General features: G+C 44.0%; 1 protein-coding gene across 1 annotated transcript in view; it reads left to right on the top strand.

Moving 5' to 3' along the window:
• Window positions 1-202: 202 nt before the first annotated feature.
• Window positions 203-15,155, top strand: part of lars2 (leucyl-tRNA synthetase 2, mitochondrial) — a 108,118-nt gene continuing 93,165 nt past the window's right edge. Inside the window, exons 1-3 of the mRNA XM_063198146.1 lie at window positions 203-379; window positions 3,016-3,280; window positions 13,464-13,595. Coding sequence (XP_063054216.1) covers window positions 3,029-3,280; window positions 13,464-13,595 — 384 coding nt within the window. The 5' untranslated portion in view covers window positions 203-379; window positions 3,016-3,028. The remainder of the gene's footprint in view (window positions 380-3,015; window positions 3,281-13,463; window positions 13,596-15,155) is intronic.

Below are 15,155 nucleotides of genomic sequence, written 5' to 3'. Positions count from 1 at the left end.
ATAATAGGCTATAATAAGTATTATTATAATATAATATAATATAATATAATATAATATAATATAATATAATATTCAGAATTAATGACGACCGACACAGTGACTGTATGGCAGACGTGCATCTTGTTTTCTCTTTGTTGTTTTGCTTCGGGACCAGACAGCTGATCTTGTGTGTGGAACAAGTTGTGACACGTGACTCATCCAATATGGCGGCGCCCTTGTAGCCGTGTGAGTTTTGACAGGCGAACAGACTTCAACAGAATGGGAATGAAGCAGAGGTTCAGGGAATGCGTTTGATGTCTTTGAGAATAATGTGTTCCAGACATTCATCGAATGTGTTCTTCGTAAACTAAGGACGTCAATCAGATGAATCTAGGTTTCTGTAAGTGTCCTTAGCTCGTGGTGGTGTAATCTGACATTGTTCGTAGCGTGGGTTGCTAGCTGATCAAGGAAATGCATGCTATGTAGATCATGAACACTTGAACATGAAAAATTAGTGGTACCGACACCCTTTCTGAAGGTTAAGTATTTTACTTCTCGTGATTCAGTCGGCTAACGCAACGGAGGCTCCAGGTTGACACAATCTGCAATGCATGTATATTGACATAATGTATGCAGTGTTTCAAATGAATTAAATGTTTTTTTTTTCTCAGCTTGATAGCCTACCCTCGTAATCTTACCTCAGAGAGACATACTGTTGGGGGGAAATGTGAGCGATTGCACCAGAGATTCTCTCTGATTGCACTGTCTGTCACTGTGGCGCGTGATGCTGCTAAAGGTAGTGGTACTCGAGGATGCATTCGGGGCAGTATATTCTTTGTTCGGGGTGCGGGGAGATGGCAATTTGTCTGTCTGACATCGTTTCTTCTGTAACCATGGAAACGTCTTCATTTTCCTACCCACATCTAAGTTCTTAAAAAAAAAAAACATCCATCTCTTCCATTCACCTACAATCTCCTCCCCCTGCAGGTCTATATAACAGCTCAGTGTATTTTTATATTGCCCTGCTTTGTGGACAGAATAGAAAGAACAGACAAGATGCCTGACTGGACTGCTGCTTCTTCTTCTTCTTCTTCTTCTTCTTCTTCTTTTCGAGAGAGCGAGCGAGCGAGCGAGCGAGCGCGCGCGCGCCCGAGAGAGAGAGAGAGAGAGAGAGAGAGAGAGAGAGAGAGAGAGAGAGAGAGAGAGAGAGAGAGAGAGAGAGAGAGAGAGAGAGAGAGAGAGATATGTAGACTCAGACGTGCCTCAGTAATACAGCCTTTAATATGCAGTTTGTGGGTGGAAGCTGTAAGTGGGGACATCTCTGAAGTGCAATGATGAATCTGGTCACCACAGTCATGGCTGCTGTACAGTCTGACTAACCGTGATAAGCATGCTGAAATGCTTTAGTTATTCAGGCTCAGTCTTTGTCATGTCTGTGTGGGTGTCGAAGACAGTTTGTATGCGCTATAATTTAAGTCACTAAACACTGTCAATAGATATGGACTTGTTTGCAGTAATGGTAGCCTACGGTTTTATCCCTGAGTAGACATTTAGGAAATCGGACAATAGACCTCACCTTGACATTTACAAGGTGTATATAGTATATAGTTTGTGTGTCCAGCTGGTTTCACATTCCAAATCCAATTGAATTTCAACAGGCATTGACTGTGATGGTCACATGAAATCAAAACACTATACCGCAATTCTGAAAGCTGCTAAAGCCCACATCAAGTTGTTTAATGGGCGTCACTGGACTCCTCCTGACTGTCCTTGTCATGAGGATGACACTAAGATAGCCTAGTAAACTAGCCCCACCCGCCAGCGGCCAAAATTATTTTTTGCCTGCGAGTGGGTCTAGCCTCAGACAATGCCCCAATGCCCTGAATCTGGCAGACCAATCACAACGCAGGAGTCTTGTTTTGATTTGTTTTGAGTCTTTGGATGCAAAGCGGACAGGGTTTTGAGGGAGTGACCACAAAGCGTTGGCCAATAGTCACAGACACAGTTTGAAAAACAATGGGTTGTTATCATCAACAATCTCTCGATATGTCATTCATCGAGGCCAGACTAAATTGCACATTTATTCTTACACAGCTGGCATGAAGCAGTCTAATGTGTACCCTTTGGTGTGTTCTTGAGATATTCAATAATTGTGATACTGGTGATGACCTTAAACTACAGTGTGAAATAGGGCTGTAACGATACACTCAACTCACGATTCGGTTCGTATGACGATTTTTAACCTACGGTTCGAGATACCCCACGATTTCACATTTACCAACTTTATAAATTAAAATTATGAATAAACTAATATTTTCTGGTATAGGCCTAAGTACATATTTTGCAGAGGCTGATAACAATTTTAAAAAGTTTAAATACAGTAGTCATGATGATTTGAAGCTTGGAAGCACTATCACTTCATATCATGTGGTTATTTTCTGGACTGATGGGTCACAAAACTTTGAAAGGGCATATCACGATACTGCCTCCTTGTATCGCGATACAGTATCGTGACTCTTTGTATCACGATTTCTCGGTTCGATACAATATCGTTACAGCCCTAGTGTGAAACCTCACAGCTCATATGAAGTAGTATAACGCCTACCAGAACTTGACATTGACACCTGCCAACTCGCCCAATGCTGGTAAAACTTGGCTGTGGCTAAGACAATTTCAGTCTCACTAGCCACTTTGACAGGTAGCGTATTCTTTGGTTTGACAAATCACAGTTATTGCATCAATGATTTGTATTAATGCAAGAATATATGAAAGGGGAAAAAAAAAACCTCTAAAATCGAGAGTGGCCGGAGAGAAAAAAAGTTAACGTCAAGCCCTGAGTCCTTTCCTAGGTGTGTCTTGGCCATGCGTATTAATTGTACTGAGAAAGCTTAGCTGGCCCCTCTCCTCAGCAGTGACATTTGCAATTATGCAATGATGACCACATTAAACTACAGCACAAAAAAAGAATCCTGAGTAAAACCCACAGCTGAGCTCACGTATAATACTATAACCTTATGTTCACCATTTGTGTCCTAGGTGTGATTTGGCCATGCGTATAGTACTGAGAAAGCTGGCCCTGGCCCCGCTGGTGGGGGAGGGCCTCAGCAGTGGGGGTCTCCTTCCTCCCCTGCTGCCCTGCCTGAGGCTGGACAGGGTGGCGTGCCGGGGCCTGTACAGCGAGACAGGGGAGTGGCAGAGGGACTACCGGGCCGAGACCAGGAAGCAGGTGGAGCAGAGGTGGCACCCGCGCATCAAGGAGCAGTGGAAGAAGAGGAGCGCCCACGAGGAGGAGGAGGAGGAGGTGGGTGGGAAAGCAATGTCAGCCCATTGGCTTCTTGTGAGGAGCCCCTGTTGTAAATGATAAAGTTGGGATGAAAATGAAAGTTGTGCATATCTAGATGCAGGACAAAAGCTGATGGATTTTTTAAATTGATAGAAGTGTGCACACTTAAAATCCTTTTGATACGTTAATGTAATGGCAGAACGATGTTTCCGACTGTGAGGTCTTATTCATCTTCTTTATCAGTTTTGAATCAAAATGATAATGACCAGGAGCCCAGAGAACACAGAATGAGGTGTTATTGTTGTTGTGTGAGCACATTCGCTTGGTAGACTTTTAGATGGATGGAGGACTCCATCATCAGTAGTGGTAGGGTCATTGGGTGTTTCGGCCCTTAACGCTATATACACTCACCGGCCACTTAATTAGGAACACCTTTCTACTGCTGGGTTGGACCCCCTTTTGCTTTTAGAACTGCCTGAACTGTCTGCAACAATACTCGGGTAGGCTGTGGCATTCCAACAAAGATAAATTGGTACTAATTGGCCCAAATTGTGCTAAGAAAATATCCTTATGCCATTATATCTCCAGCCTGAAACGTTGATGTAAGGCAGGGTTGATCCATGTTTTCATGCTGTTGACGTCAAATTCGGACCATTCCTGAGTGTTGCAGTAGATATCAAGACTCATCAGACCAGGCAACATTTGTCCGATTTTCTAGCGTCGTTTAGGGTGAGCCTGGCCAAATTGTTACCTAATTTTCCTGGTCTTAGCTGACAGGAGTGGCACCAAATGTGGTTTTCTGCTGCTGTAGCCCATTTGCCTCAAGATTTGATGTGCTGTGTAATTGGGGATTTTCTTATGCATACCTCCTGTTGCAGTACGTGGGGGCCCGGTTGGGGTTGTTCTTCATAAGCCAGAGACACCACCTGCTCCTTTCGGGTCCCTGTGATGTGGCTTTGATCGCTGTGCGCAGGCACTGTATTGTGGTGGATGTTCCCACGAAGCCTCTTCACCCAACCTCCAGTGGGCGGATTTCAGCATTCCAGCCACAATGTTGAGCTTCCGCAAACAACTCGGAACACCAAGTCTGAATCTGTTACTTAGTCTTATGTCTTAGCACAACAGTAACTTGGGCCTTTTGTGAAGTCTTTACAAGAAAAACAGAAAAAAATCAACTTTAAGCATCGTGGTGCCTTTACGAATAGCCTCGTTTCTCGTGGTTGGCGACGAAAGGGGGAACTGACAGTTGGGGTAGTTTGGTTCTGGGGGGAAGAATAATGCGGACGGATGTCAACAATCAAGCGCGAGTGAAGGCTAACTGGAAACGACGGTAATCAAACATTTCAAGCAAGTGATTTATGGTTAAGTTTAGGGTTAAGTTTAGGGTTAGGGTTAAAGTTAGGGTTACGGTTAGGTTTAGGGTTAAGGTTAGGGATAATGTTGGAGGAAGGGAGACAGGGCATGAAGCTGACACAACAACAGCGCTCCCCTCCCGGAATGCCCGCTTCTCTCTCTCACTCGTTCTCTCTCACCCTCTCTCTCACCCACTCTTGACGACAGCGCACGTTGCCTTACTACGAAAATGAGGCTATATCGTAGCGGCACCACGAAGCATGTAGTTGATTTTCCACAAGAATGGGCTCCTTAGCAGTGCTGTTATGATCAGGGTTGGATATTTGCAAAGGGTTCACGATTCATCGTGTTTCACCATACACATGCCACGATGTGATCACAATGCATTGCAATTCATGTTCTATTGCGATGCATTGCGATATTTACTTGAGTGAATGTGTAAAATACAGCTTATTTGTTAGTTGCTGTGTAGCGTTCATGAGTCAATTTATTTCATTTCATTATTTTAACAAAATGAACCAGTGGCAAATGCAATTTTATTTTATTATCATTAAATCATCGATTGTCATTTACACTTGATAGGAGGAACATATTACCGCAAAAAGTACTCTCAATGTGCATTGTCTACACTTGCAGTTTTGTATTTGCAGCTTTACCCGTGTTTCAGCTTGTAGAAGCCACTAGGCCGGTGTGTCCTTGCCTGATTATCATAGACTTGCAATCGCGATTCGATCTAGAAGCAACGCCGGCGAAGGTGTTGCGTCACTAGGAGGGCGCAGCCTGGCTAGGTGTGCCCCCCCCCCCTTGTTGAGACATTGGGGAGCTGTGTGCCGTGGGGAGAGTAGGGGAGGTGAGGTGTGATGATGTCTGTGATGTGTCAGGGAATGGCTTCCCCCACTGAGTTGTCATATTTTCACAGTTACACATTTGGACTCTGCACAAGTGACACACACACACACACACACACACACACACACACAGCTTTCTCACACCATGAGAACATAGCAGTTACAGGGGATAGTCACAATTTCAGTCATACAAGTTGAGCTAGGAAAGGAGAGAGAGAGAGAGAGAGAGAGAGAGAGAGAGAGAGAGAGAGAGAGAGAGAGAGAGAGAGAGAGATGAAAAAGATAGAAAAGAAAGGTCTGGACAGACAAACTGACAGCAAACTGAGGAAGCGGACAGGGAGAAAAGTTGTGCGTGCATGCCTGTGTGTGTGAAACAAGGAAGGTGGTAAGTGAAAGTGTAGAGTGTAAATGTGGGCTGCGGCCCAAGCTGTTCTGTTGCATGTACCCACATGCACAAAAACACACATTAGGGTGCATCAAACTTTGCAAAATCCCCAGGACATCACATCAAGCACCCAAAATATGGCTGAAGGATGGGTACATGGGTGTTCGAACATGGCTAAAGGATTAGTGTATGGGGGCTAAAACCTTGCTAAAGGCAGGCATTAAAAAACAGGCACGAGGGATTACAAATCTGGGAAAGTGGAAAGCTGTAGCATGCCTCCAAATGATTGTCTTTTTTTTAGTTTTGATCAAAAAATCAAAATAAAAAAACACACTTTTCACTGGCTTTGCTAAGAATGCCCATTCTCTGACATTCAAATATTCAAGCCTATTGTGCCACCCTTCAACATTGATCAACATTGGGGAAGACACACACACACACAGCAATGTTACTGAACCACACGCATGGTATATGACAACGGCAAAAGGCTATGAACAAACACAGACACACACACTCACATCATATTACATGAACAAGCACTCACACAAACACAGCAATATGACATGGACACACACACACACACCCATATAGCAATGCGACATGAACACACAGCCACAAATATAGCAATATATGAACATGACCTGAGCACACAATCTTTATCCCTGGCACCCCCTGGGACCATAAAGCTTAGGCCTACACACCTGACCGAAGACTCCTCTTCCTGTCAAGAAGATGCATCACTAGAATAGAGATATAGGGGCCATTTAGAATGCCTGTGGAATTCCGAGGACGAGAATGGATATAATAGAATGCCTGTGTATTGAATTCCGAGGTTGAGAATGGATATTTAGAGTGTTCAAGCCCTTTGCGTAAAGTCTTTGTTATAGCCTTACTGTCAACAAAATTGTAATAACCATGTCTTAATCTGTTACTTAAGGCTCTTGGTAATGTCATAGCAAGGTTGTTATGATGTAGCTGTATATTTTCAGCGAAGAACAGTGAATAGGCCTGTCGACGGGCCCATCTGCAATACAATACAGTTTATACAGTACAGTTTCTACAGTTTCTGAGAATTTGAATTGAGAACACTGAATGTTGAAGAAGTGGAATGTTTCACATTATCTTCTTCAATCCTCTAGAATGTGAGTGTTAGAGTGTAGAGAAGCCATAAAGTCCTCAAAGTGATGAGATGGCCATGCAGACACTCCCGGTTAGGGTTAGGACAAGCCAGAGCCATCTATATATAACCGGGCGAATACACTGGGTGCGACGAGATCAAGCGACAGAGTCGCTAGGCTGTGTAGCAAGAGTGATACGAGCGATTGAAGCGACAGAGTATGTCCGTTAAAAGCAGAATGCAAGCATTTCAACATTCTCATTGGTTGTGGCGACTGTCGATGAACCGCGTCATGGCTAATTTGCATAACATTGCTACAAACTGTCGCTCTAGTCGCGGACTTGAAAGCATGCGATTTCAATGGGCTGTGTAATAACTTGATCTTAAATGGTAACTTCTGTCAGGACAATAGCAGCACAGCCACCTTTGTAGAATTAGTAGACGTAACCTAGCCATGCTAACACAAACGTATGGCAGAGACAGAGAGAGTAGAGAGAGAGAGGTTCCATTGGCCCATTGTTTCCTGGTTCTATTATGGCCCCCCTTAGGCAGACCTAGGCAGACCTAAGGACTGTTCTATTCATTGTAGGAGCATTATGACACGTCCCTTTAGGCAGACCGGAACCTGGTCGCGTTAGGTGCCCATAGAAACCTATTATGTTGGCATATCTCTATAGAATATCTCTGGCAGAGATGGGTTTACCCGGAACCTTCGAGGCTAGCATAAAACCACGTGACCAGAGATCAAAGAATATGGCAATTCTGTTGTACTCACTGCCCTGGGAAAAGCTGTTATGATTGAGAAGTAGGACGTCAGAGTATTAGGCATGTGGACATGGGAATAAAAAGCAGAATGCCTCCAATTGAATTTGCACTGCATTTTAAATTATTTTCACGCTCATACCAGTGCCAAACATCTTACAATCGAATTAATAAAATGGTAAACTGTTGAAAACATATAACATCATTACGCTAATGGCATGTAAGAGCCCCAACCCTGTTTACCAGGATTTATTTAAACTAACATTTTATTATATTTACTTTGTCACATTTTCAGTTTTTAAGTCTTTCCATGTTCGGTTGCCAATAAAACTACTGGCTTCTCTGTTTTTTTTTGGGGGGGGGGGGGTTTATTTGAATTTACCGCCTGGTGAGGACCAAATAGTGCAGCTAGTGGACAAAAGTGTGCTCAATCTGAGGGATTGTGTGTATGTGGCAGTGGTTCTCTTTGGGCCATATGCTCTTAAATAGGAGAGTGCCTGCCATACCATCCCTCATATACTCCTATATATAGTCCCCTAGAGATGGATGATGATGAGGCAGATCAGGGCTCTCATGTCTGTCAGGACCAGGCGAGATGGATTACCTGTTCCTGTGTGGTGGGGCGTTTTAGGGGTAATAAAAATTTAAATTTGCCCTCGACTTCATCACTAAAAATAAGGTGATAAAGTACCTTTGTACCTTTTGCTCTCTCCTTTTGAGTGTCTAGGATAGGTATCGCCTTTTGTGGAAGTCAGCAGAGTCTTTCGGTTAGAGAGGGATGCGGTCTGTCTTCTGCTGGGTCTTTGCAAAGAACACACACACACACACACACACACACACACACACACACACACACACACACACACACACACACACACACACACACACACACTCACACTCACACTCACACTCACACTCACACTCACACACACACACACACACACACACTGTATCCCTCTCTTACTGAGAGAGTCTGCTGACCTCCACAAGAGACATTTCTGAGAGGGGGGGGGGGGGGGGGGGGCTTGAAATAAATGGAACAGGAGGAGTGAGAGTGACTTGCGTGTGCGTTTGCATTATTCATATCCCTTTTGACCTAAGGTGATTAACATGGGCTGACTGCCTGCCTGTCTGGTCAGCCCATCACCCCAGGCTCCAAGTTGTCCATGACAAGTCACCAAGTTATGAGTTATGAATCTTTAGAAGCACTCTTCATTGGGCAGGGCAGCTGCCACCGGACAGACTTGATGTCTTCCCTCAGGGTGTGTGTGTGTGTGTGTGTGTGTGTGTGTGTGTGTGTGTGTGTGTGTGTGTGTGTGTGTGTGTGTGTGTGTGTGTGTGTGTGTGTGTGTGTGTGTGTGTGTGTGTTTGTCTGTGTGTCTATTAGGCATGGTACGGTTTGCGTTGCAAACCGAGACCGTACGGTTTGCATGTCACGGAACGGGGTAGTGGGCAACCGCACGGTGCCCACGGTTTCAAAAAAATAAATAAAAGAAAAATAGAGCTACCACCGGCGGACAACGCTATTAAAATCCTACTACTTTTGCAAGCATAAAACACAAAGACTACGTAGGATATTGCGTGTGGAAAGACTGATTTCTATCACCCAACTGAAAGGCATAATGTAACAGCATGCGCCAGCTGACTAGGCTACAGTAGCCTACAAGCAAGTGCAGGTCGGTCAGCAGCGTCACCCTCTCCCCCCTCTCTCTCCACGTTAGCGCAAGTGACTGTTCCCAGCCTTTATGCTGACCATTTTAAATTAAATGAACATGAATTTACAAACAATGACAGATTAGCAGAACAAAGTAGACTATGACTTACGTTACAGTAGCCTAGTGTAGGCTATATCCACGTGGCATTGAATGGGGATTCCGGACGGCAAAATGCGAGATAATTGAACATATCCCTCAGATTCACTGCGCTGTCCTTAACTGCAATCAACTGTAGGCCTAATTATATGTAGCCAGTTAAACTCTGATGGACGGAAGGGGACTTTGTGCTGTTGCCTAGTTAACATTGATGTTTAACACTATAACAAAAATAAAATTTGACTGTTTTAAAAGGCTCAGCTTCACAGGAGTTTTGTGAAGCATTCTTGTGCATACACTTCTAAAAAAAAACGATCTTTTAAAATGATTTGTTACCTTAACTTTCACATTTTATCATAACTTAACCCTATCACTTGTTCACTTAAAATTTAATTTGACTTCTGATTTTACTTCTATGCTTCTCACGGCCGGCAGTTTCATGATAGGAAGCAACTGATTCATAAGCGCAAAACTCGCAGAAAGCGGTATCAAAATAAAAGTCCAATTCGTTCTCAGTGTGTCATTAACCAAAATAGTCATACTGCACTGACCTAATGGTCCCATTGCCTACAGGAGTGTAGCTGTTTTATTTTTACACGTCAAATGTGTTATAGCATGTAATATTTGAATATTTGTCAACTTAAAAGTTAGGACTTAGTTCTCCCTTTTTTGTGAAATAAATGGAAGCATGTTAAAATCATTGATATCTTTCCTCTTTCAGTTGGGTTAAATTAAGTCAAATTCAATATATTTTATATAATACATTTTATTAAAAAAAAAAAAAAAAAACAGAACCGTACAAAACCGAAAACCGTGACCTTGAAACCGTGATATGGACCGAACCGTGACATTTGTGAACCGTACCACCCCTAGTGTGCATAGTGCATATGTGTGTGTATGGTGGCTGTATCTGCGACTGTGTGTGTGTGTGTGTGTGTGTGTGTGTGTGTGTGTGTGTGTGTGTGTGTGTGTGTGTGTGTGTGTGTGTGTGTGTGTGTGTGTGTGTGTGTGTGTGTGTGTGTGTGTGTGGTGGCTGTATCTGCGACTGTGTGACTGGGTCTGTTTGTGGGTCTGTGTGACTGGGTTCCTCTGTGAATCTCAGGGGTCGCTATCGAAATGCATACCGGTAGGTTTTTCTGATGCACCCTGAACAGTGGGGATGTCTGCAGACAAAATATGTTAGAGCTGAAAAGTTCAGACCAGCACCTTGCATTCTGACATGGCAGATGAGCAGAAGGGAACACACAGTCAGTTCTGTTTTGTTTGTTCTTGTGGATGTCCACAAGGCCCATGGTGTGTTATTCATGAAAGCACATGATCAGGTTTGGTTGAAAGTGGAGCAGGTTTTCCCACTATAGCTCATTCTACGGTGTCCCTCCCTTCTCTCTCTCTCTCAAAGTGAAAGACTCGCACACATATTCTCTCATTTCGCTACCCCACATCTCATTCTTTTTTTTTGTTCACCCTGTTGAATGCCCCCCCCCCTCTCTCTCAGACAGACAGACAGACAGACAGACAGACAGACAGACAGACAGACAGACAGACAGACACACACACACACACACACACACACACACACACACACACACACACACATACACACACACACACACAGACAAGCACAACCCTGTTGAAGACATGAATGCTCTCCTTCTCTCTCTCCCCCCCCCCTCTCTCAGACAGACAGACAGACAGACAGACAGACAGACAGACAGACAGACAGACAGACAGACAGACACACACACACACACACACACACACACACACACACACACACACACACACACACACACACACACACACACACACACACACACACACACACACAGACACACACACACGCACACACATGTACATGCACACCTGTCAGTATGGCAAGGCCAAACTGCCTCTTTTATGCAATTCCATCATAGTCTTGCGTGGCTGCCAAACTAGCTTGCTTGTTAACACCATGACACATCCTAGCTGGGCTTTCTGTGTGTTCATTGGGGAGCCGAGAGTGGCAGTAGGTGTAGTTTTAATGGCTGAAATGAAATAGATTAAATATCTGAAGATTAAAGACAATCTGCTGTCAGAGGTCACCATCACACTAACACACTTAACTCATTGAGTGCCAGCCATTTTCAAATTCAGACCGGGGGGTTGCCAGGCTTTTTTCAACATTTGTGTGTTTTTTCAAGAGCCATAAAAATTGAGTTTTTTGTCCATGTGAACAACAAACATACCAGATCAACGTGTTAGGTCCCACCCCCCATAAAAAAACGCAATTGACTTGATATCAAGTCTTTGGCACTGTGCCATACATTCTGAAAAGACGCGTTTTCAAGTCCATGGCACTCAAAGAGCTACAAGTGCAGAACAGAACTGTGGATATGTCTTGCTGACAGACTCGGACTACTTTATGGATGGCCAGTGCTAAGGTCTGACACGGTATCCTGGTCCTGAGGAAGACTAAATATCTGTGTGTGAGTGAGTGACTTTAAAGGGACCCAAGGTAGGATTAAAAAGTTCATTACTGTCCTGAGTCAGGCGATGCTTACAGGAGTCATTAGTAAGTCAACGGTGACCCTCCTAATCATTCACGGTCCACTGTTAGAAATGCCAACAGTTAACTTTTCACTGAAGTAGCCGAACGAAGAAAACTTGTCAGAAAAATAACTGATTTTACGTACCACAAGAGACATATTTATATTTGTATCGACTGCTGTTACTCTGGGATGAAAAACATTCAAACCATTTTTTACCACAGTGTACATTGCATGGCTGTGGGCAACGCGGGCACTCGCGCAAATTGCAACGGTCTGCTTTAAAGGACAATAGCAAATCCACAATGCTTACTTATTCACTGTAGCTTTCTAGTTATTCGCTGTAGTCTTATGTTTTGGGTACTGTCATTGTTGTCAATTCCTCAATATTCTTTGATTTTCTAGAAGTCCATACCACTAAAGCTGTATCATAAAGTCAAGTTAGTTGTGGCCCGCACATGCTGCCAATGACGATATGATTAAATTTGGCTTCAGTCAGTCTGGCCAACTTGGAAAAAAGATCTGTCGGTTTTATTTACTTTTTTCGGCTTTGTTTAATACAGTTTTTGATTTTGCATTCAGCTCCAGTGTGCGACTCCTTTCTTCCTTTTCATTATACTGCTCTTGGAATTACGCACCGAGCGATACGCACAGGATAAGACATTGGCGCGGACGCCACCCCACCATTACTATTCAACTGGGAAAAAAGAAAGGATTGCAAAAACAAAAGATTGGGATGTCAACATGATTTAATCGTGGCTAATCTGTTTTTTTAGCTCTGTGCTGTAAGCACACAAAGACATTTGAAATGCACTCATTGTCTCAACCTATTAGACATTCCCATGCCAGGCCAAAGCTCTGTCTATGATGGTGTTCAAACGGGGAGCTCTGCAGTCCTCCACGGGGCTTTAGGGAGCAATCAGGGGGTGTTGAGAAGGAGGCAGGTGAGTTGAGGGGCGCCAAATTGCCAGTGGGGGGCATTAGTTGGCAGGATTATGATGAGATTGTGGGGGCGTTGGCAGGCTTATGATGAGTTCAAGGGGGACTCGGCAAAAAATTTGGAGAACCTCTGGTCTACGAGCATGGTGTGACCACCAGACTGCATGTAGTATTGTGGTGTGCTATGTCAGGATTTAGCTAGGGTGAGAAATACACTATACTGTACGTGACATAATTTTTGTTCCCGCTGGGTTTCTGTAGTATGGTCCTCATTAATTATTATAATTTTTGTTTGGTATGATTGAATGCTATTCCTGTTCCATGCTACAGTTATCAGGAATATGTCTTCTTGCATATAATACCTCTTTCTCTCTCTCTCTCTCTCTCTCTCTCTCTCTCTCTCTCTCTCTCTCGCTCGCTCTCGCTCGCTCTCGCTCTCTGTTTTTTATCTACCCACACAGGTATCCAAGCAACAGAAGTTTTATGTCCTCTCCATGTTTCCGTACCCGTCTGGCCGCTTGCACATGGGCCATGTTCGAGTCTACACCATCAGCGACACCATAGCCCACTTCCAGAGGATGAGAGGATGCCAGGTGGGCGCACACACACACACACACACACACACACACACACACACACACACACACACACACACACACACACACACACACACACACACACACACACACACACACACACACAACACACACACACACACACACACACACACACACACACACACACACACACACACACACACACACACACACACACACACACAAACACTTACTCATCAACATGCACTCACTAACACACACTTACTCACTAACACACACACACACACACACACACACACACACACACACACACACACACACACACACACACACACACACACACACACACACACACACAAACACAAACACTAGCATACGCATAAAAACCTGATTCCCTGTAGAATTTGCCGTAACTGTTTCACTTTGGCAAAATTGTGGCCTTTACATTTTTCATTACAGAGTTTCATAAATTCTCTTGCCAATTCTGTAAAGAAGAAGAGATGAACAAAAACAACAAAAGAGATTTTGAGTATGAATTCAATGGTCTAAAGAGAAAAAACACTCTGGTATGGCGGAAGTGGTAAAAGCTGTTGCTGATCCCCACGTAATCACGAAATGTAATTTCAAATTCTTTGTATGACCAGTGCATGTAAAGAAATTGACAATAAAACCAACTTGACTTGACTTGACTTGACTTGACTAATCGCAAGAGGACTAACCAATGTAAGCAGGCACTTGGCCAGCCTAACACACACACACGCACGCACGCACGCACGCACGCACGCACGCACGCACGCACGCACGCACGCACGCACGCACACGCACACTTGCATGCATAGAATGAACTCCTCACATCAAACTACAGCATAATGGTTTGACTGGTAATACATACTGTTACGTATCTTTGGTTTTGCCACATTCAAATCAGCCTCCAGCCCCCACTGAAAGTCCAAAGTGCAATTGACTGATTTTTAAAAAATATTTTTGTAATCACATGATCACTATGCTTTCATATTGTCTCACGGGCATACCGTATCAGGCTGTATATTTTACTGTAGGACATCCACTGGTCTTTTGTTGTGTTTGTGCTCTTGAGTTTGTAAAGCTCAGTGCACACACACACACACACACACACACACACACACACACACACACACACACACACACACACACACACACACACACACACACACACACACACACACACACACACACACACACACACAAATATGACATTTGTCCGAGTGATGAGGAGGAGGAGGAGGTGAGGTGAATGTCAGAGCCGTGCCTGTGTTCTAACCCGCCACCAGACCAGATAATGTGCTGCCCTTTCACTCTGCTCCTCTGGAGCTGCTCTGAGCTCACCAAATGGCAGCTGTGCCTGTGTGTGTGTGTGTGTGTGTGTTGTGTGTTGTGTGTTTTGTGTGTGTGTGTGTGTGTGTGTGTGTGTGTGTGTGTTGTGTGTTGTGTGTTGTGTGTGTGTGTGTGTGTGTGTGTGCGTGCGTGCGTGTGTCTGCGCATTTGTATATTTGCATGGGTGTGTGCGCGCATCTTTTGTGTGTACTGTATTGTTTTGTGTGTTTGTTTGTTTGTTTG

Source organism: Engraulis encrasicolus, chromosome 5, assembly GCF_034702125.1.
Source record: "Engraulis encrasicolus isolate BLACKSEA-1 chromosome 5, IST_EnEncr_1.0, whole genome shotgun sequence".
Taxonomy (NCBI): Eukaryota; Metazoa; Chordata; class Actinopteri; order Clupeiformes; family Engraulidae; genus Engraulis; species Engraulis encrasicolus.
This window is presented reverse-complemented; position numbering and strand designations above follow the sequence as displayed.